The 20,233-nt window shown below is 64.8% G+C and overlaps 1 protein-coding gene across 2 annotated transcripts; it reads right to left on the reverse strand.

Annotated features, from left to right (window-relative positions):
* Positions 1-1,611: 1,611 nt before the first annotated feature.
* NAGA (alpha-N-acetylgalactosaminidase) lies at positions 1,612-20,013 on the reverse strand. Of its 2 annotated transcripts, none has more exons than XM_070052981.2 (10): positions 19,921-20,013; positions 19,506-19,576; positions 18,621-18,756; positions 17,631-17,802; positions 16,811-16,988; positions 16,121-16,215; positions 15,365-15,526; positions 13,973-14,170; positions 3,088-3,231; positions 1,612-2,251 (listed from the first exon to the last, which is right to left on the reverse strand). In XM_070052981.2, exons 2-10 carry the CDS (start codon positions 19,519-19,521, stop codon positions 2,120-2,122), a joined length of 1,233 nt encoding a protein of 410 aa, XP_069909082.2. In that variant the 5' UTR covers positions 19,522-19,576; positions 19,921-20,013; the 3' UTR covers positions 1,612-2,119. The 2 variants fall into 2 exon arrangements, with proteins under 2 accessions (XP_069909082.2, XP_002721425.2); XM_002721379.6 differs by having other exon boundaries at positions 19,869-19,978.
* Positions 20,014-20,233: the final 220 nt, after the last annotated feature.

Here is a 20,233-nt window from a genome sequence, read left to right on the forward strand (position 1 = left end):
CTCACATCCCGCTGATCCCTGTTCTTAGATCCTGATTCAAGCAAACCACAGAAATGTTTTGAGACAATCGGGAAAAACCGACCACAACTTGGTAATTAAATCATTCTTTGCTTTGTTCAATAGGAAAATAGCATTAAGGTCCTGCATGTTTTTTTAGACTGTTAGATATATGGGAGTGTTTAGGGTTTCTGTTATTTGCTCTCAAATACCAGGGCTCACACACCAGGAAAGCGTGCGGCGGGCAGACATATGAAATACTGGCACCAGTGGACGGTAGCTGGTGCTATGTGATGGGTCACAGGGAGGTTCGTCATCCCATTTTATTTTTACGTTTGAACATTTCTGTAATAATAAAAACTTTTCTAATAGAGAGGGTATCCTTGTGTCCTGCCTTGGACCAGGACACAAAACAGAAAACAAAGGAGTTCCTAACTGGCCCTGGGTAGGAGAAGGTAAAGCAATGGCCTGGAAGATAGTGTGTGTGTGTGTGTGTGTGTGTGTGTGTGTGAGAGAGAGAGAGAGAGAGAGAGAGAGAGAGAGAGAATATGATGGATGGGTGCAGAGATGGAAACCACTGGGCGCCCCGAGAACAAGACAAGTGACGCAGCCAGCAGAGACGAGTCTGGAAGGCGAGGGAGTTACTATCCAAGTCCAGCTCAACCCCAGTCCCAACCCCCGAGTCCATGACCTCAACCCTGGACTCCGCCATGTGCGTTCTCCAGCTGCTTTCCTGGAGCTGGCAGACCAGGTGTTCCCGCCGAGGCCATTCCATTTCGCTTGAACCGCACGATGACCGAGACCCAAAGCTAGAAGTGTGCACAGGAGGACAAGCCTTCGAGGACGGAGGCCTGGGACGAGGCAGGCTCTGTCCCCAGGGAACCCAGCAGCCTCCAGGGAAAGGGACTCAGTCACCAGACCGCGTATCTGGCGACTATCAGCCCAGCTCCCGTGACCCTAAGTGACACTGTAAAATGTGCAACTGCAAGTTCCTGACACCAAACTCTAGAAACAAGGACCTCAGAACCCTGAGGGAGGGGTGTGGGAGGTTCTGCCCAGAAGAGATGCCACAGGGCCAGGGCAGTGCAAGGCCTGGGGTGCTTAGTGCGCCCCCAAGGAGCACCTGGCTAGTGGGAAAGAGCACCCCAGGGAATTAGAGGAGGGGCAGCCAGGGGCCTGCTGTTCTTCCACTGTACCCCTTCCTTAGGTGCAGGAAGTAGATGTTAAGACCAGAGGTCCCCTGGAGTTTGGCTGCCAACACACTTGGGGGATTTGAACCTCCTCTCTGGCCAGGCTAGGAGAGACGTGATAAAGGCTGAGAAGAAGGGGTGGAGCCACTGGCGGGGAGAGCACCGGCGGTTGCGTGAGTGACACTGCTGCCCTGCCTCTCTGGGCGTCACCACGACTGTGCCAGGCAGAGCAAGGAGGGCACCCCAGTGGGAGGCAAGACTGGCATCTCTAGGGAGCCCAGTGTTCAGGTCACTTTCAACCACGAGGGGCCAGACGTTGCCATGCGTCTTCCAGGAGAGCAAGGATTTGAAAGCCACACCCTGTGCAGTGTCAGCTGGCGTCGCGAAGCGCAGGTGCCTGAGGGCCCAGGTCCAGTCCCAAGAATGCGACTAAACAGCAACTTTATTGGTGACCCGAGGGAGCCAGGGTCTCCTTTCTGACCCTCCCTCTCCGGCCGTGTCAGCCTGCAAGGCCTTTTCCAGGCAGGAAAGCTGATCACGTGACTGGTGAGTGTCCTTGGCGAGAGTTCAGAGCTCTGCTCCTGATCGGAAAAGTTCCAAATCCTGATTCCAGAGTCAACAGCAAGGTCAGAGGCTGGAGTCCAGATGGGCAGCAGTGCCCGCGCGCGGGGCTCAGGAGCTGGCCGACTCGTTCAGCAACGCCCGTGGGGCTGTGGAGCTGAGGTAGAGGCCGGGGAGGCCACAGGAAATCACCCCAGGAGGAGTTCCCAAGAGGGCTCACACTTGGGCAGGGCCTGGACACTGGCCCTGAGATTGCACTTTGGGTATGATGGGGTCGGGTCGCCGAGCACTTGCCCTCAGCACGCCGTGCGTGGCTCCAGGGTCTAGGCTCCGCGGGGCGGCCGCAGTCTGTTGCACGCCCCAGCTCCTCACTACTGGGGCATCTCCAAGTTCTTGATGGGATACAGGTACCACATCACCACCCCCGAAGGGTTGATGATCACGGTGAAGTTGGTTTCATTCCGCAGGCCGCTGATGACGTCACCGGAGAAGACGTTCTGGGCCTGCAGCGGGGAGGGACGCCCCCGTGCTCTGTGAGGCGGCTGGCTGTGCAGAGACCCCTCAGAGGGGGTCGGTGCACTTCAGCCTGCCTGTCCAGGATTCCCTGCAGAAGCAGGGGCCCACACCTCCCATCACCCCTCCACGGGCAGAACAGATGCCCCAGCACAGGCCATGGAGAAAGCCCCCGCCCTAGGAAAGCTTGAGGAATGTGCCAGAAAAGGCGGCCAACGAGGGGAGGGGCACAGCCTTGGAGGTTAAGGGGACTCTCTCTCTCTCTCTCTCTTTTTTTTTTTTTTTTTTTTTTTGACAGGCAGAGTGGACAGTGAGAGAGAGAGAGAGAGAGAAAGGTCTCCCTTTTGCCGTTGGTTTGGTTCACCCTCCAATGGCTGCTGTGGCCGGTGTGCCGCAGCCGGCGCACCGCGCTGATCCGATGGCAGGAGCCAGGTGCTTTTCCTGGTCTCCCATGGGGTGCAGGGCCCAAGGACTTGGGCCATCCTCCACTGCCCTCCTGGGCCACAGCAGAGAGCTGGCCTGGAAGAGGGGCAACCGGGACAGAATCCGGTGCCCCGACCGGGACTAGAACCCGGTGTGCCAGCGCCGCAGGTGGAAGATTAGCCTATTGAGCCACGGCACTGCCCAAGGGGACTCATTTTTATACCCAGCTCCGTCTGCACAGCCTAGAAACGCGGGTCTGGAAAACAGCGCCAGCTTCAGCCCTGAGTGCCTGCAGCTGCCCGACGGGCACCCGCCAGAGGCCCCAAAGCTCCCAGCTCAGGGAGGCCATGGGTGAGCGAGCAGCACCCCAGCAAAGCCCTCCCGGGAAGGCCGAAGCGCTCACCTCATACATCTTGGAGCCGGTGTAGTTCAGCTGCGAGAGGGAGGAGTGGTAGTGGTAGGGCATGTCCGTCCTGCGGCTGAAGAAGACCAGGGCGCTGGCCTCGCCGGACAGCGGCCGCTTGAACACTTCAATGTGGGATTTCTCCTGGGCACAGAAGGCGGCTGCTGGCTGGGGTCCCTTGCGCCTGCAGGTCCTGAAGTCCCCTCCTGGCCCTCCTCTGAGCTCTGAGTCCCTCCAGCCCACAACCGCTTCTCACACAGAGCACTGGGGAGCATGCCGGAGCCCTACTGCCCCCTCATCAAGTCGGAGGATGCTCACTGACACCTCAGGCCAGCCCCAGGCCAGGACACGGAGCCTCGGGAGCTCGCAGGGCCGCGGAGGACAAACAAAACACATAACTGAGCAGCCACAATGGCCTGAGCGTGAGGGCTGACCTGCAGCAGCTGCCAGCGCTGGGGAGGAGGGCACACAGTGAAGCTGGCCTTCTAGAAGGTTCCCTGGGCTCCTCCTCTGGGCATCACGGTAGCTCCGTGGATTTTCGTACTCGAGAGTTAGGGACCCGTGTGAAGAGCAGAGGCTCGGGGCAACACTGTGGACCTCAGGCAAGTCCTGTTTGTGCCAACGGCGTGGCCTTGGGGTAGTCCCTTGAACTCTCAAACCTTCAGTTTTCCTCATCGGCAAAACAGGGGACAAAAATCTGCCTTGCTGGGGAAATGTTATCTACAACGCCTGGCACACAGTAGGTGCTCAGTAGATACCAGTAGTAGCAGCAGGGTTTGTTGCTAAAGCAAGACCTTAAACTCTAGAGGGAAGCCCTCGTCCTCGGTAGGACATCGTAGATGGGTGCAGCAGCCCTGTGCCTCGGCGTCCCCCTGTGTGCCGTGTCCTGCTCCCCCATGTCCTCGGCGTCCCCCTGTGTGCCGTGTCCTGCTCCCCCATGTCCTCGGTGTCCCCCTGTGCACTGTGTCCTGCTCCCCATGTCCTCGGCGTCCCCCTGTGTGCTGTGTCCTCCCCATGTCCTCGGCGTCCCCCTGTGTGCTGTGTCCTGCTCCCCCATGTCCTCGGTGTCCCCCTGTGCACTGTGTCCTGCTCCCCATGTCCTCGGCGTCCCCCTGTGTGCTGTGTCCTGCTCCCCCGTGTCCTCGGTGTCCCCCTGTGCACTGTGTCCTGCTCCCCCGTGTCCTCGGCGTCCCCCTGTGCGCTGTGTCCTGCTCCCCCGTGTCCTCAGCGTCCCCCTGTGCACTGTGTCCTGCTCCCCCATGTCCTCGGTGTCCCCCTGTGCACTGTGTCCTGCTCCCCCATGTCCTCGGCGTCCCCCTGTGTGCCGTGTCCTGCTCCCCCATGTCCTCGGCGTCCCCCTGTGCACTGTGTCCTGCTCCCCCGTGTCCTCGGCGTCCCCCTGTGTGCCGTGTCCTGCTCCCCCATGTCCTCGGCGTCCCCCTGTGTGCCGTGTCCTGCTCCCCCGTGTCCTCGGTGTCCCCCTGTGTGCCGTGTCCTGCTCCCCCATGTCCTCGGTGTCCCCCTGTGTGCTGTGTCCTGCTCCCCCGTGTCCTCGGTGTCCCCCTGTGTGCTGTGTCCTGCTCCCCCATGTCCTCGGTGTCCCCCTGTGCACTGTGTCCTGCTCCCCCGTGTCCTCGGCGTCCCCCTGTGCACTGTGTCCTCCCCCATGTCCTCGGCGTCCCCCTGTGCACTGTGTCCTCCCCCATGTCCTCGGTGTCCCCCTGTGCACTGTGTCCTGCTCCCCATGTCCTCGGTGTCCCCCTGTGCACTGTGTCCTGCTCCCCCGTGTCCTCGGTGTCCCCCTGTGCACTGTGTCCTCCCCCATGTCCTCGGTGTCCCCCTGTGTGCCGTGTCCTGCTCCCCCATGTCCTCGGCGTCCCCCTGTGCACTGTGTCCTCCCCCGTGTCCTCGGTGTCCCCCTGTGCACTGTGTCCTGCTCCCCGTGTCCTCGGTGTCCCCCTGTGTGCTGTGTCCTGCTCCCCCGTGTCCTCGGTGTCCCCCTGTGCACTGTGTCCTGCTCCCCATGTCCTCGGTGTCCCCCTGTGCACTGTGTCCTGCTCCCCGTGTCCTCGGTGTCCCCCTGTGTGCTGTGTCCTGCTCCCCCATGTCCTCGGTGTCCCCCTGTGCACTGTGTCCTGCTCCCCCATGTCCTCGGTGTCCCCCTGTGCACTGTGTCCTGCTCCCCATGTCCTCGGTGTCCCCCTGTGCACTGTGTCCTGCTCCCCCGTGTCCTCGGTGTCCCCCTGTGCACTGTGTCCTGCTCCCCCGTGTCCTCGGTGTCCCCCTGTGCACTGTGTCCTGCTCCCCCATGTCCTCGGTGTCCCCCTGTGCACTGTGTCCTGCTCCCCCATGTCCTCGGTGTCCCCCTGTGCACTGTGTCCTGCTCCCCCGTGTCCTCGGTGTCCCCCTGTGCACTGTGTCCTGCTCCCCATGTCCTCGGTGTCCCCCTGTGCACTGTGTCCTGCTCCCCATGTCCTCGGCGTCCCCCTGTGTGCCGTGTCCTGCTCCCCCGTGTCCTCGGTGTCCCCCTGTGCACTGTGTCCTGCTCCCCCGTGTCCTCGGTGTCCCCCTGTGTGCTGTGTCCTGCTCCCCCGTGTCCTCGGTGTCCCCCTGTGTGCTGTGTCCTGCTCCCCCGTGTCCTCGGTGTCCCCCTGTGTGCTGTGTCCTGCTCCCCCATGTCCTCGGCGTCCCCCTGTGTGCCGTGTCCTGCTCCCCCATGTCCTCGGTGTCCCCCTGTGTGCCGTGTCCTGCTCCCCCGTGTCCTCGGTGTCCCCCTGTGTGCCGTGTCCTGCTCCCCCATGTCCTCGGTGTCCCCCTGTGTGCCGTGTCCTGCTCCCCCGTGTCCTCGGTGTCCCCCTGTGTGCTGTGTCCTGCTCCCCCATGTCCTCGGTGTCCCCCTGTGTGCCGTGTCCTGCTCCCCCGTGTCCTCGGTGTCCCCCTGTGTGCTGTGTCCTGCTCCCCCATGTCCTCGGTGTCCCCCTGTGTGCTGTGTCCTGCTCCCCCGTGTCCTCGGTGTCCCCCTGTGTGCCGTGTCCTGCTCCCCCATGTCCTCGGTGTCCCCCTGTGCACTGTGTCCTGCTCCCCCGTGTCCTCGGTGTCCCCCTGTGTGCTGTGTCCTGCTCCCCCATGTCCTCGGTGTCCCCCTGTGTGTGTGTCCTGCTCCCCCATGTCCTCGGCGTCCCCCTGTGTGCCGTGTCCTGCTCCCCCATGTCCTCGGTGTCCCCCTGTGCACTGTGTCCTGCTCCCCCGTGTCCTCGGTGTCCCCCTGTGTGCTGTGTCCTGCTCCCCCATGTCCTCGGTGTCCCCCTGTGTGTGTGTCCTGCTCCCCCATGTCCTCGGCGTCCCCCTGTGTGCTGTGTCCTGCTCCCCCATGTCCTCGGTGTCCCCCTGTGTGTGTGTCCTGCTCCCCCATGTCTTCGGCGTCCCCCTGTGTGCCGTGTCCTCCCCATGTCCTCGGCGTCCCCCTGTGCACTGTGTCCTGCTCCCCCGTGTCCTCGGTGTCCCCCTGTGCACTGTGTCCTGCTCCCCCGTGTCCTCGGTGTCCCCCTGTGCACTGTGTCCTGCTCCCCCATGTCCTCGGTGTCCCCCTGTGCACTGTGTCCTGCTCCCCCATGTCCTCGGTGTCCCCCTGTGTGCTGTGTCCTGCTCCCCCATGTCCTCGGTGTCCCCCTGTGTGCTGTGTCCTGCTCCCCCATGTCCTCGGTGTCCCCCTGTGTGCTGTGTCCTGCTCCCCCGTGTCCTCGGTGTCCCCCTGTGCACTGTGTCCTGCTCCCCCATGTCCTCGGCGTCCCCCTGTGTGCTGTGTCCTCCCCATGTCCTCAGCGTCCCCCTGTGTGCTGTGTCCTGCTCCCCCGTGTCCTCGGTGTCCCCCTGTGTGCTGTGTCCTGCTCCCCCGTGTCCTCGGTGTCCCCCTGTGCACTGTGTCCTGCTCCCCCGTGTCCTCGGTGTCCCCCTGTGTGCTGTGTCCTGCTCCCCCATGTCCTCGGCGTCCCCCTGTGTGCTGTGTCCTCCCCATGTCCTCAGCGTCCCCCTGTGTGCTGTGTCCTGCTCCCCCGTGTCCTCGGCGTCCCCCTGTGCACTGTGTCCTGCTCCCCCGTGTCCTCGGTGTCCCCCTGTGTGCCGTGTCCTGCTCCCCCATGTCCTCGGCGTCCCCCTGTGCACTGTGTCCTGCTCCCCCGTGTCCTCGGCGTCCCCCTGTGTGCTGTGTCCTGCTCCCCCGTGTCCTCGGCGTCCCCCTGTGTGCCGTGTCCTGCTCCCCCATGTCCTCAGCGTCCCCCTGTGTGCTGTGTCCTGCTCCCCCATGTCCTCGGTGTCCCCCTGTGCACTGTGTCCTGCTCCCCCATGTCCTCGGCGTCCCCCTGTGTGCTGTGTCCTGCTCCCCCATGTCCTCGGTGTCCCCCTGTGTGCCGTGTCCTGCTCCCCCATGTCCTCGGCGTCCCCCTGTGTGCCGTGTCCTGCTCCCCCATGTCCTCAGCGTCCCCCTGTGTGCTGTGTCCTGCTCCCCCATGTCCTCGGTGTCCCCCTGTGCACTGTGTCCTGCTCCCCCATGTCCTCGGCGTCCCCCTGTGTGCCGTGTCCTGCTCCCCCATGTCCTCAGCGTCCCCCTGTGTGCTGTGTCCTGCTCCCCCATGTCCTCGGTGTCCCCCTGTGCACTGTGTCCTGCTCCCCATGTCCTCGGTGTCCCCCTGTGTGCCGTGTCCTGCTCCCCCATGTCCTCAGCGTCCCCCTGTGTGCTGTGTCCTGCTCCCCCATGTCCTCGGTGTCCCCCTGTGCACTGTGTCCTGCTCCCCCGTGTCCTCGGTGTCCCCCTGTGTGCCGTGTCCTGCTCCCCCGTGTCCTCGGCGTCCCCCTGTGCACTGTGTCCTGCTCCCCCATGTCCTCGGTGTCCCCCTGTGCACTGTGTCCTGCTCCCCCGTGTCCTCGGTGTCCCCCTGTGCACTGTGTCCTGCTCCCCCATGTCCTCGGTGTCCCCCTGTGCACTGTGTCCTGCTCCCCCGTGTCCTCGGTGTCCCCCTGTGTGCTGTGTCCTGCTCCCCCATGTCCTCGGCGTCCCCCTGTGCACTGTGTCCTGCTCCCCCATGTCCTCGGCGTCCCCCTGTGTGCCGTGTCCTGCTCCCCCATGTCCTCGGTGTCCCCCTGTGTGCCGTGTCCTGCTCCCCCGTGTCCTCGGTGTCCCCCTGTGTGCCGTGTCCTGCTCCCCCATGTCCTCGGTGTCCCCCTGTGTGCCGTGTCCTGCTCCCCCGTGTCCTCGGTGTCCCCCTGTGTGCTGTGTCCTGCTCCCCCATGTCCTCGGTGTCCCCCTGTGCACTGTGTCCTGCTCCCCCGTGTCCTCGGTGTCCCCCTGTGTGTGTGTCCTGCTCCCCCATGTCCTCGGCGTCCCCCTGTGCACTGTGTCCTGCTCCCCCGTGTCCTCGGTGTCCCCCTGTGTGTGTGTCCTGCTCCCCCATGTCCTCGGTGTCCCCCTGTGTGCTGTGTCCTGCTCCCCCATGTCCTCGGTGTCCCCCTGTGTGCTGTGTCCTGCTCCCCCATGTCCTCGGTGTCCCCCTGTGTGCTGTGTCCTGCTCCCCCATGTCTTCGGCGTCCCCCTGTGTGCCGTGTCCTCCCCATGTCCTCGGCGTCCCCCTGTGCACTGTGTCCTCCCCGTGTCCTCGGTGTCCCCCTGTGTGCTGTGTCCTGCTCCCCCATGTCCTCAGCGTCCCCCTGTGTGCCGTGTCCTGCTCCCCCATGTCCTCGGTGTCCCCCTGTGTGCCGTGTCCTGCTCCCCCATGTCCTCGGCGTCCCCCTGTGTGCTGTGTCCTGCTCCCCCGTGTCCTCGGTGTCCCCCTGTGCACTGTGTCCTGCTCCCCCATGTCCTCGGTGTCCCCCTGTGTGCCGTGTCCTGCTCCCCCATGTCCTCGGTGTCCCCCTGTGTGCCGTGTCCTGCTCCCCCGTGTCCTCGGTGTCCCCCTGTGCGCTGTGTCCTGCTCCCCCGTGTCCTCGGCGTCCCCCTGTGTGCTGTGTCCTGCTCCCCCGTGTCCTCGGTGTCCCCCTGTGCGCTGTGTCCTGCTCCCCCGTGTCCTCGGTGTCCCCCTGTGCACTGTGTCCTGCTCCCCCGTGTCCTCGGTGTCCCCCTGTGTGCCGTGTCCTGCTCCCCCATGTCCTCGGTGTCCCCCTGTGTGCCGTGTCCTGCTCCCCCATGTCCTCGGCGTCCCCCTGTGTGCTGTGTCCTCCCCATGTCCTCGGCGTCCCCCTGTGTGCTGTGTCCTGCTCCCCCATGTCCTCGGCGTCCCCCTGTGTGCTGTGTCCTCCCCATGTCCTCAGCGTCCCCCTGTGTGCTGTGTCCTGCTCCCCCGTGTCCTCGGTGTCCCCCTGTGCACTGTGTCCTGCTCCCCCGTGTCCTCGGTGTCCCCCTGTGTGCTGTGTCCTGCTCCCCCATGTCCTCGGCGTCCCCCTGTGTGCTGTGTCCTCCCCATGTCCTCAGCGTCCCCCTGTGTGCTGTGTCCTGCTCCCCCATGTCCTCGGTGTCCCCCTGTGCACTGTGTCCTGCTCCCCCATGTCCTCGGCGTCCCCCTGTGCACTGTGTCCTGCTCCCCCATGTCCTCGGTGTCCCCCTGTGTGCTGTGTCCTGCTCCCCCATGTCCTCGGCGTCCCCCTGTGCACTGTGTCCTGCTCCCCCGTGTCCTCGGCGTCCCCCTGTGTGCCGTGTCCTGCTCCCCCGTGTCCTCGGTGTCCCCCTGTGTGCTGTGTCCTGCTCCCCCGTGTCCTCGGCGTCCCCCTGTGTGCCGTGTCCTGCTCCCCCATGTCCTCGGCGTCCCCCTGTGCACTGTGTCCTGCTCCCCCGTGTCCTCGGCGTCCCCCTGTGTGCCGTGTCCTGCTCCCCCGTGTCCTCGGTGTCCCCCTGTGCACTGTGTCCTGCTCCCCATGTCCTCGGTGTCCCCCTGTGTGCCGTGTCCTGCTCCCCCGTGTCCTCGGTGTCCCCCTGTGTGCCGTGTCCTGCTCCCCCATGTCCTCGGTGTCCCCCTGTGTGCCGTGTCCTGCTCCCCCGTGTCCTCGGTGTCCCCCTGTGTGCTGTGTCCTGCTCCCCCATGTCCTCGGTGTCCCCCTGTGTGCCGTGTCCTGCTCCCCCGTGTCCTCGGTGTCCCCCTGTGTGCTGTGTCCTGCTCCCCCATGTCCTCGGTGTCCCCCTGTGTGCCGTGTCCTGCTCCCCCGTGTCCTCGGTGTCCCCCTGTGTGCCGTGTCCTGCTCCCCCATGTCCTCGGTGTCCCCCTGTGTGCCGTGTCCTGCTCCCCCGTGTCCTCGGTGTCCCCCTGTGTGCTGTGTCCTGCTCCCCCATGTCCTCGGTGTCCCCCTGTGTGCCGTGTCCTGCTCCCCCGTGTCCTCGGTGTCCCCCTGTGTGCTGTGTCCTGCTCCCCCATGTCCTCGGTGTCCCCCTGTGTGCCGTGTCCTGCTCCCCCGTGTCCTCGGTGTCCCCCTGTGTGCCGTGTCCTGCTCCCCCATGTCCTCGGTGTCCCCCTGTGTGCCGTGTCCTGCTCCCCCGTGTCCTCGGTGTCCCCCTGTGTGCTGTGTCCTGCTCCCCCATGTCCTCGGTGTCCCCCTGTGTGCCGTGTCCTGCTCCCCCGTGTCCTCGGTGTCCCCCTGTGTGCTGTGTCCTGCTCCCCCATGTCCTCGGTGTCCCCCTGTGTGCCGTGTCCTGCTCCCCCGTGTCCTCGGTGTCCCCCTGTGTGCTGTGTCCTGCTCCCCCATGTCCTCGGTGTCCCCCTGTGTGCTGTGTCCTGCTCCCCCATGTCCTCGGTGTCCCCCTGTGCACTGTGTCCTGCTCCCCCGTGTCCTCGGTGTCCCCCTGTGTGTGTGTCCTGCTCCCCCATGTCCTCGGCGTCCCCCTGTGTGCTGTGTCCTGCTCCCCCATGTCCTCAGCGTCCCCCTGTGTGCTGTGTCCTGCTCCCCCATGTCCTCGGCGTCCCCCTGTGCACTGTGTCCTGCTCCCCCGTGTCCTTGGCGTCCCCCTGTGTGCTGTGTCCTGCTCCCCCGTGTCCTCGGTGTCCCCCTGTGCACTGTGTCCTGCTCCCCGTGTCCTCGGCGTCCCCCTGTGCACTGTGTCCTGCTCCCCGTGTCCTCGGCGTCCCCCTGTGTGCTGTGTCCTGCTCCCCCATGTCCTCGGTGTCCCCCTGTGTGCTGTGTCCTGCTCCCCCGTGTCCTCGGCGTCCCCCTGTGTGCTGTGTCCTGCTCCCCCGTGTCCTCGGTGTCCCCCTGTGTGCTGTGTCCTCCCCATGTCCTCGGCGTCCCCCTGTGCACTGTGTCCTCCCCATGTCCTCGGTGTCCCCCTGTGTGCTGTGTCCTGCTCCCCCGTGTCCTCGGCGTCCCCCTGTGTGCTGTGTCCTGCTCCCCCATGTCCTCGGCGTCCCCCTGTGTGCTGTGTCCTCCCCATGTCCTCAGCGTCCCCCTGTGTGCTGTGTCCTGCTCCCCCATGTCCTCGGTGTCCCCCTGTGCACTGTGTCCTGCTCCCCCATGTCCTCGGCGTCCCCCTGTGTGCCGTGTCCTGCTCCCCATGTCCTCAGCGTCCCCCTGTGTGCTGTGTCCTGCTCCCCATGTCCTCGGTGTCCCCCTGTGCACTGTGTCCTGCTCCCCATGTCCTCGGTGTCCCCCTGTGTGCCGTGTCCTGCTCCCCCATGTCCTCAGCGTCCCCCTGTGTGCTGTGTCCTGCTCCCCCATGTCCTCGGCGTCCCCCTGTGCACTGTGTCCTGCTCCCCCATGTCCTCGGCGTCCCCCTGTGTGCTGTGTCCTGCTCCCCCATGTCCTCAGCGTCCCCCTGTGTGCTGTGTCCTGCTCCCCCATGTCCTCGGCGTCCCCCTGTGCACTGTGTCCTGCTCCCCCGTGTCCTCGGCGTCCCCCTGTGTGCTGTGTCCTGCTCCCCCGTGTCCTCGGTGTCCCCCTGTGCACTGTGTCCTGCTCCCCGTGTCCTCGGCGTCCCCCTGTGCACTGTGTCCTGCTCCCCGTGTCCTCGGCGTCCCCCTGTGTGCTGTGTCCTGCTCCCCCGTGTCCTCGGTGTCCCCCTGTGTGCTGTGTCCTCCCCATGTCCTCGGCGTCCCCCTGTGCACTGTGTCCTCCCCATGTCCTCGGTGTCCCCCTGTGTGCTGTGTCCTGCTCCCCCGTGTCCTCGGCGTCCCCCTGTGTGCTGTGTCCTGCTCCCCCATGTCCTCGGCGTCCCCCTGTGTGCTGTGTCCTCCCCATGTCCTCAGCGTCCCCCTGTGTGCTGTGTCCTGCTCCCCCATGTCCTCGGTGTCCCCCTGTGCACTGTGTCCTGCTCCCCCATGTCCTCGGCGTCCCCCTGTGCACTGTGTCCTGCTCCCCCATGTCCTCGGCGTCCCCCTGTGCACTGTGTCCTGCTCCCCCATGTCCTCGGCGTCCCCCTGTGCACTGTGTCCTGCTCCCCCATGTCCTCGGTGTCCCCCTGTGTGCTGTGTCCTGCTCCCCCATGTCCTCGGCGTCCCCCTGTGCACTGTGTCCTGCTCCCCCGTGTCCTCGGCGTCCCCCTGTGTGCCGTGTCCTGCTCCCCCGTGTCCTCGGTGTCCCCCTGTGTGCCGTGTCCTGCTCCCCCATGTCCTCGGTGTCCCCCTGTGTGCCGTGTCCTGCTCCCCCGTGTCCTCGGTGTCCCCCTGTGTGCTGTGTCCTGCTCCCCCATGTCCTCGGTGTCCCCCTGTGTGCCGTGTCCTGCTCCCCCGTGTCCTCGGTGTCCCCCTGTGTGCTGTGTCCTGCTCCCCCATGTCCTCGGTGTCCCCCTGTGTGCCGTGTCCTGCTCCCCCATGTCCTCGGTGTCCCCCTGTGCACTGTGTCCTGCTCCCCCATGTCCTCGGCGTCCCCCTGTGCACTGTGTCCTGCTCCCCCATGTCCTCGGCGTCCCCCTGTGTGCTGTGTCCTGCTCCCCCGTGTCCTCGGTGTCCCCCTGTGTGCTGTGTCCTGCTCCCCCATGTCCTCAGCGTCCCCCTGTGTGCTGTGTCCTCCCCATGTCCTCGGCGTCCCCCTGTGTGCTGTGTCCTGCTCCCCCATGTCCTCGGTGTCCCCCTGTGTGTGTGTCCTGCTCCCCCATGTCCTCGGCGTCCCCCTGTGTGCTGTGTCCTGCTCCCCCATGTCCTCGGCGTCCCCCTGTGCACTGTGTCCTGCTCCCCCGTGTCCTCGGCGTCCCCCTGTGTGCTGTGTCCTGCTCCCCCGTGTCCTCGGCGTCCCCCTGTGTGCTGTGTCCTGCTCCCCCGTGTCCTCGGTGTCCCCCTGTGCACTGTGTCCTGCTCCCCGTGTCCTCGGCGTCCCCCTGTGCACTGTGTCCTGCTCCCCGTGTCCTCGGCGTCCCCCTGTGTGCTGTGTCCTGCTCCCCCGTGTCCTCGGTGTCCCCCTGTGTGCTGTGTCCTCCCCATGTCCTCGGCGTCCCCCTGTGCACTGTGTCCTCCCCATGTCCTCGGTGTCCCCCTGTGTGCTGTGTCCTGCTCCCCCGTGTCCTCGGCGTCCCCCTGTGCACTGTGTCCTGCTCCCCCACGTCCTCAGCGTCCCCCTGTGTGCTGTGTCCTCCCCATGTCCTCGGTGTCCCCCTGTGTGCTGTGTCCTCCCCATGTCCTCAGCGTCCCCCTGTGCGTGTGTCCTCCCCATGTCCTCAGTGTCCCCCTGTGCACTGTGTCCTGCTCCCCCATGTCCTCGGCGTCCCCCCGTGCGCCGTGTCCTCGGTGTCCCCCTGTGTGCCACGTCCTGCCCCACCATGTCCTGCTTCCGGCTCTGCTCTCACTTTGGCAAGGTGGAGGCAGGCGGGCGGCTCCCAGCAGTCCTCAGCTGCAACGCAACCACGAGGGGTGGCCCTGGGAGCTGAGCAGATTTCGACTCAACTGCCCTTTCCCTCCCCGCCCTCTCCCCACCAGCCTGGTACCTTGAGAATCCTGCGTCCCTGGATGCCCAGGGGATCCTGGTTGATTTTGATCATGAGCGGATTCTGCAGGATGTCCATGTTCTGGGGGGAGATGGTACGAAGGTCCGTGGACATGAAGAGGGGGGCTGCCAGGATCGTCCACAGGGCCATCTGGGACCGGGCTTGCTCGAAGCTGAGGCCAAAGTTCCCAACGAGCAGCTGGGGCAGAGAAGAGGAGTGGTCAGCCCTGCACTTTCTAGGGAGGTGCACGTGGGCACCAACCCCAGACTGGCACCACGGCAAGGGCAGCCAGGAAATGGGGAAGGATGGCCTCGTGTGGGGGCCGACTCAGCACAGCCGCGTGGCCCCGCGGCCACGCAAGCCACGTTGCATCTGAGCTCAGCCTTTTCCCCATCAAGAAGTATGTGTGGGGGCTCCTATGTGTTGTGGCTGCATCACAAGTTATTCGGATGATCAAGTGAGATTCTGTTGCCAAAAAGTGTACAAATTAGAACATGCCAGTCAAGAAGTATGTCCAGGGTGGCAGCATGGGAAAGCAGACCCAGGCAGGGTTTGTGCACCTGCCACTGGTCATCCGCCTGCCCTGGGCACCGCAGAATACCAACCAATCCAAAATCAGGATACAAACAACGAACACTAATGCAACATAGGCTTAGTGCAAGCCCTTTAAGTGTTAGAACCTATTAGGCTCCTGTGGCCTGATAGAACCATTAGGTTTTCAATTGACAAAACCAAGGCCCAGACAAAATTAAGCAACCTGCCCAAGCTAAGTGGCAGAGCTGGAGCCAGACTGGCAAAGCAGGGCAACTTCTGCCCCTCTAGGCTGCCCCCGCCACCTGGCTTAGTATTTGCAATGACAGTAATCACCACTGGTAGTAAGAATAGATAAAAACTATCAAACTGTAAGATGAACCGGCGGGAACGTTAGGACCGTGAGTGAGCTAGGACAGGTGGGAAGCAAAGCTGAAGCCTGCTGTGCCTGTGCAGGGCGAGGCAGGGCAGGGGTTGGCAGCAGGACAGCGGGGACGGGGCAGGCCAGACGCTGGGAGGGGCGAGGGAGTGGGCGTGGTGGCCACCTTTGTCCTGCGGACAGACAGCGTTGCATGTCAGGGAGGGTCACGACCCAAGTTCTCACACGGGGGCTGGGGAAGCGGCAGCATCGCCTGGGGAGGTGGTCGACAATGGGTGTTCCCAGGTCCTGGCGCTGAACATTCTGTTGCCCAGGGAGGGGTGGGGCCCCGGAATGCACCAGGAAGCAAGCTTCTAAGGCGAGCCTCCTGCGTGGGGCGCATTTCAGAACTGCTGACCCAGAGCCTGGCGGTGAGTATCCAGGAAGTGAGCACAGGGCAGTGGGGATGGTGGGCGTGGGGACGTCCCCCTCCGTGCTGGTACCATGTCTGGGTCGTTCCAGTGTCCGGGGCCAGCCACTGGCTGCAGTATGTCCTGGTGCTTCACGAACCAGTCCAGGATGGAGAGCACGTCCCTCCACGAGTCTTGCATGTCGTCGTAGTTGCGCCAGAGGTTGCAGATGTCGGCCAGAAGACTGTAGTTCACCTGCGCGTCGGGAAGGCCGGATTCAGGACCAGAGCCACTCGCCGCTGCCCGCTGGGGCCGGGGCCGGGGCGGCTCGGCAGGACAGGGGGCGTGGGAACGGGCAGCGAGCAGGCCCTTGAGCCCGTTCAGGAGGATGATGGCTTCTGAGAGGGTGGTGCTGCTCCGGGGCTCCCAGGCCTCGTCTGCACACCTGTGCCCGAAGCCCACCTGCCCTGCAGCCGGGGTCCACCCAAGTGCAGGCCTAGGCTGATGCCCCCACCCCTCCTCTCAGTGACAGCGCCACCGTCTGCGCCCTTCTCCCTCAGGTCGTCTTAGCATAAAATGCTGTCAGGGGCCCGGCAAGGTACCCACAGGCCCCTGAGGCTTGGCCACTGGCACCGGCTGCTGTGCGCTGGCACCTGCGGGTCCCAGCCCTGCAGCTGCCTGACCGGCTCCTTCTTCAGAGCCTGGCGGTGAAGGCCCCTCCCCTCGGGGTACTCATGACTCCCTCTCTGCACACCCCCACATCAGCACGTGGGCCACTGTGCTGAGAGGCCTGGCAGCCACTCGGGAGCTGTGGAAAGCGCTGGTGGGCGGGCGCCCTGTGGAACCTACCTTGGGGGGGAGGCCCCCTTCATAGGCTGGCCAGCTGCAGGAGAAGGCGATGGGGCGGCCAGTGGCGTTCAGCGCAGCGGCCATCTTGGGGTACCCTGGAGAGAGCCCAAGCCTTGTTTTGGGACTGGGAAGGCACAGGAGGCACTCCGGGGCTTCAGCCCAAACCGAGGCTACAAAGAGGCCTCTGCCCTGCGCATGGGGGAGCCACGGGGCCACCCCATCTTCAGAGAGCCTGGAAGTCACAGTCCCTCCAGCCCCTGGGAGAGGAGGAGCGCGAAACACCCCTGCAAGGGGCTGCGTGGATGGGCCACGCTCCGCCCGGCGGGCATGCTGGGCCATTCACAGTCACTCATGGTCACTCCGCCCGGCGGGCATGCTGGGCCATTCACAGTCACTCATGGTCACTCCGACTGGCAGGCGTGCTGGGCCGCTTACGGTCACCCCGGCCAGCTGCACAGACAGGCCACATTCATGGTCACCCCGGCCAGCAGGTGTGCTAGCCATTCACAGTCACTCATGGTCACCCCCAGCTGGCTGCCGAGACGGGCCACTCTCACGGTCACTCACGGTCACCTCAGCCAGCGGGTGTGCTGGGCCACTCTCACGGTCACTCATGGTCACTCACGGTCACCCCGGTCGGCTGCGCAAATGGGCTACTCTCATGGTCACCCCAGCTGGCCGCCAGCTCACCCAGGGCTCGTTCCTCGGAGGTCGAGAAGCAGCCGTCGAGCTTCAGCATGTCCACCTTCCAGCTGGCGAAGGTCTGGGCGTCCAGATCCACCTTGTCTAGAGTGGTGCCCGGGTAGCCCATGCACGTCAAGTTGCCCATGTCCTCGTAGATGCCCAGCTTGAGGCCCAGGGAGTGAGCCTGGCGGGGTCAAGGACATGGCAGGCTTAGGATCGTCAGGAGCCCCCGCACAGGCACGTCTGTCCAGGCCCCTTAAAACCTTCCATGGAGGGGCTGGCACTGTGGCTTAGTAGGTTAAGTGTGCGCCTGCATCCCCTGTGGGCGCCACTTCAAGTCCCGGATACTCCATTTCCCATCCCGCTCCCTGCTAATGCGCCTGGGAAAGCAGCAGAGAATGGCCCGAGTGCTTGGGCCCCTGCACCCACGTGGGAGACCTGGAGGAAGCTCCTGGCTCCTGGCTTCAGATCGGCCTGGCTCTGGCTGTTGCAGCCATCTGGGGAGTGAACCAGCCGATGGAAGACATTTCTCTCTGTCTCTCCCTCTCTCTGCTTGTAACCCTTCCTCTCAAATAAATAAATAAATAAATAAGCCTTCCGTGGCTTTTTCGGGCCAAAGGAGGCAGTCCAGGCCTAGTGGCCACACCCCCCGCCAGTGCCCGCGCCCCCCGCGAGCTCTTCTCGTCCCTGTGCCTGTGCCTCTGCCATGCCCTCGGCCGCAAAGGCCACCTCTCTGGGATCAGCTCAGGAGCTGCCCGCTCTGGGGAAGCATGGTCCAGGCAGCGTGGCTGAAGGGTGCTCGGGGCAGGGCGGGGGTGGCGCTCACGTAGTCAGCCAGGAAGCCAATGCCGTGGGGGAAGCGCTTGGAGTCGGGCACGAGGCGGCCTTCGGCATCACGTCCGCCAATCCAGCAGTCGTCGATGTTGAGGTATACGTAGCCCAGGTCCCGCCACCCGTCCTGTGCCAGCCGGTCAGCCATTTCCATGAAGAGCCGCTCACTAGGGAGGGGCAGGAGTAGGGCAGTGCAGACGCCCAGCCGGGCTGGCCCTCCCCCTCACCTCCACTCCTTCCTGACTGTGAATCTGCACTACAGCAACCGTGACCCAGGGGCCAGCGCTGTGGCACAGTAGGTTAAACCTCCGCCTGCAGTGCCAGCATCCCATATGGGCGCCAGTTCGAGACCCGGCTGCTCTACTTCCGATCCAGGTCCCCGAGATGGCCTGGGAAAGCAGTGGAAGATGGCCCAAGTCCTTGGGCCCCTGCACCTGCATGGGAGACCTGGAAGAAGCTCCTGCCTCCTGGCTTCAAACTGGCACAGCTCTGGCCATTGCAGCCATTTGGGGAGTGAACCAGCAGATGGAAGACCTCTCTCCTTGTCTCTCCCTCTCTCCATCTATAACTCTGCCTCTCAAATAAATAAATGAATCTTACAAAGAAAAGAAACCATGAGCTTGCTGTGAGCGGAAGACTTAAGGTCCTAAAGTCAAGGACTGCCGGGGGTTGCGTCACGCGCCACAAGCAAGGTGGGCTGGAAGGAGTCTGGCGCTGAGTACAAGGGGCAGGGGAAGCGTGTGAGGCCTGGGCTGGCCCTTTAGGTTATCTCCCTCGGATTATCTCAGGAGCTGGGTTCACCAACAGGTCCCTGCCCATGGGCCTGACAGCCCCCACGGAGGCCCCCGGCAGCTCACGAGGGTAGCTGGCAGGCACCTCTGAAGTCACTTCCGCCTGGGGCCCCTCCAGGGCTCTGACTCCGCCCTGTGTTCCGGCTGACCTCCTCTCTGGCTAAGGCTTCCAGGTGGGTGCGGGCCTTGCTCACCTGATGCAGTTCTCTGGGTCCTCGTCACAGTCAATGTTGCAGCGGAAGCGCTCCCAGGCCAGCCAGCCCATGGGCGGCGTCCGCAGGAGTCCATTCTCCAACAGGAGCCCCTGGGCCACCAGGGCCAGCAAGAGCACTGCGGTGCAGACAGGGGAGTGACTGTGAGTGCTCCCCACAGCCCAGCCCTCATCCCACCGCCCACGCGTGGCCGAGCCTTGTGCTCCTGGGTGGAGGCGCGCAGGGGTGTGTGGGGGGGTGGGGCCCGCCTCTCCCTGCAGCAGCTGTCTAGTCCTGCGCAGTGAGGGGGGCGGGAGGGAAGGAGCCTGGGGCGAGGCGAGGTCTTTGAAGCCTGGCTTCCCACTTGCCATTGCCACAGCAGGGCTGGAGTTAGGAAAACCGATGCCTGAGGTTCCGTCCTCCTGGTTCCTGGACCAGCGCCCTCCCAGCCACACGCAGAACGCCCACGGCCAGACTCCGGCTCTCCAGTCCAGGGCTCATGATTTCCCACCACAGATCCTCAAGAAGGCTTGCAAGGTCCGCAGGTGGGACCGACCCCCCATCCTGCCCACCCGGGCGAGTCCCTTCTTTCAAAAGCCGCCGTATGTCCATGAGTTGCATGGAGTCATTGTGCGGCCTTCCCAGAGCTGGCCTCGCATGGGCTGACACCACCCAGGGCAGGGCCTCTGCACTTCAGGGAGAAGGGGCGACCAAGGAAGAGGCGTTTGAAGAACTGATTCCTGGGCGGGACACCTCCCCTCCCGACCCAGCTCCGACCAAGAGAGGAACAGTCTCCCCACAAACCCACTCTGGGGAAGAAGGGCGGGCAGCTACGGGCTGGCGCCCCCAACATGGCCCCCCCGCCCCCACCCCTGCCCACGTAGGTACCTGTTCTCAGCAACATGGCTCTAAGCAGATCCGCTCCGTTTTCTCGACCTCTCTATGTTGAACTCTGGAAGCTGAGACACGTTAGGCGAGGGCTGGGTGTGGATCGCAGCCTCGGCCCCCGAGCCGCCCCAGTCCATCCCAGCTCCGCGGCGCGAGGAGCCCCGAGCGCCTAAGGGGCGGCCCTCAGTGGGACAGCGACCGCCCGGGAAGAACGGGGGCGCGGGGCCAGCACCAGGCTCCGTCCGGTCTCCCTCTGGGTCCAGGTTCCCGTGCCCTGCCCCCGAGGACGGCTGGTCCAGCGCCCCAGGGGCCCCAACGCGGGGAGCCCCCCACCCCGAGCCCCGCACCCGCCTCGCGACGCACCCACACCGGCCACCAGCTCCTGCCCCTCCGAGCCACCGGCCGCTCCAGTCACCTGATTCGTCCGCTGCGTTCTGGTGGGGGCGGGGCCTTCCGGCCGCAACCCTTCCGGCGCCATCTATCAGAACCGCCTAGCAACGCCGTGCCCCGCCCCCATGGGCCGGTACTTCCCGACGCCCCACCCCCCGCAGCCTAGGCCCCGCCCACTGGAGCTCCAGTCCTGCGCGTTCCCGAGGCCGACACGAGCCGGGAGGGCTCTGGGACGTGTGTGCGGCGTGATGCGGTTCCTGCAGGGGCTGCGCCTGTGCCCTCGGTGGGGGCCACCAGGGCAGGGAGGGTGCCCGGCACAGGTTGGGGCTCAGTTAGCT

Source organism: Oryctolagus cuniculus, chromosome 11, assembly GCF_051225735.1.
Source record: "Oryctolagus cuniculus isolate XC-2025 breed Fujian yellow rabbit chromosome 11, ASM5122573v1, whole genome shotgun sequence".
Taxonomy (NCBI): Eukaryota; Metazoa; Chordata; class Mammalia; order Lagomorpha; family Leporidae; genus Oryctolagus; species Oryctolagus cuniculus.

Bases quoted from the DNA above. Each gene is read 5' to 3' on its own strand.
- NAGA (XM_070052981.2), bottom strand. The intron at 15,527-16,120 runs GTAGGTTCCACA...CCCGACGCGCAG, and splicing joins AAGGGGGCCTCCCCCCCAAG to GTGAACTACAGTCTTCTGGC. The intron at 2,252-3,087 runs GTGAGCGCTTCG...TCCCCGCTGCAG, and splicing joins CCGGCTCCAAGATGTATGAG to GCCCAGAACGTCTTCTCCGG.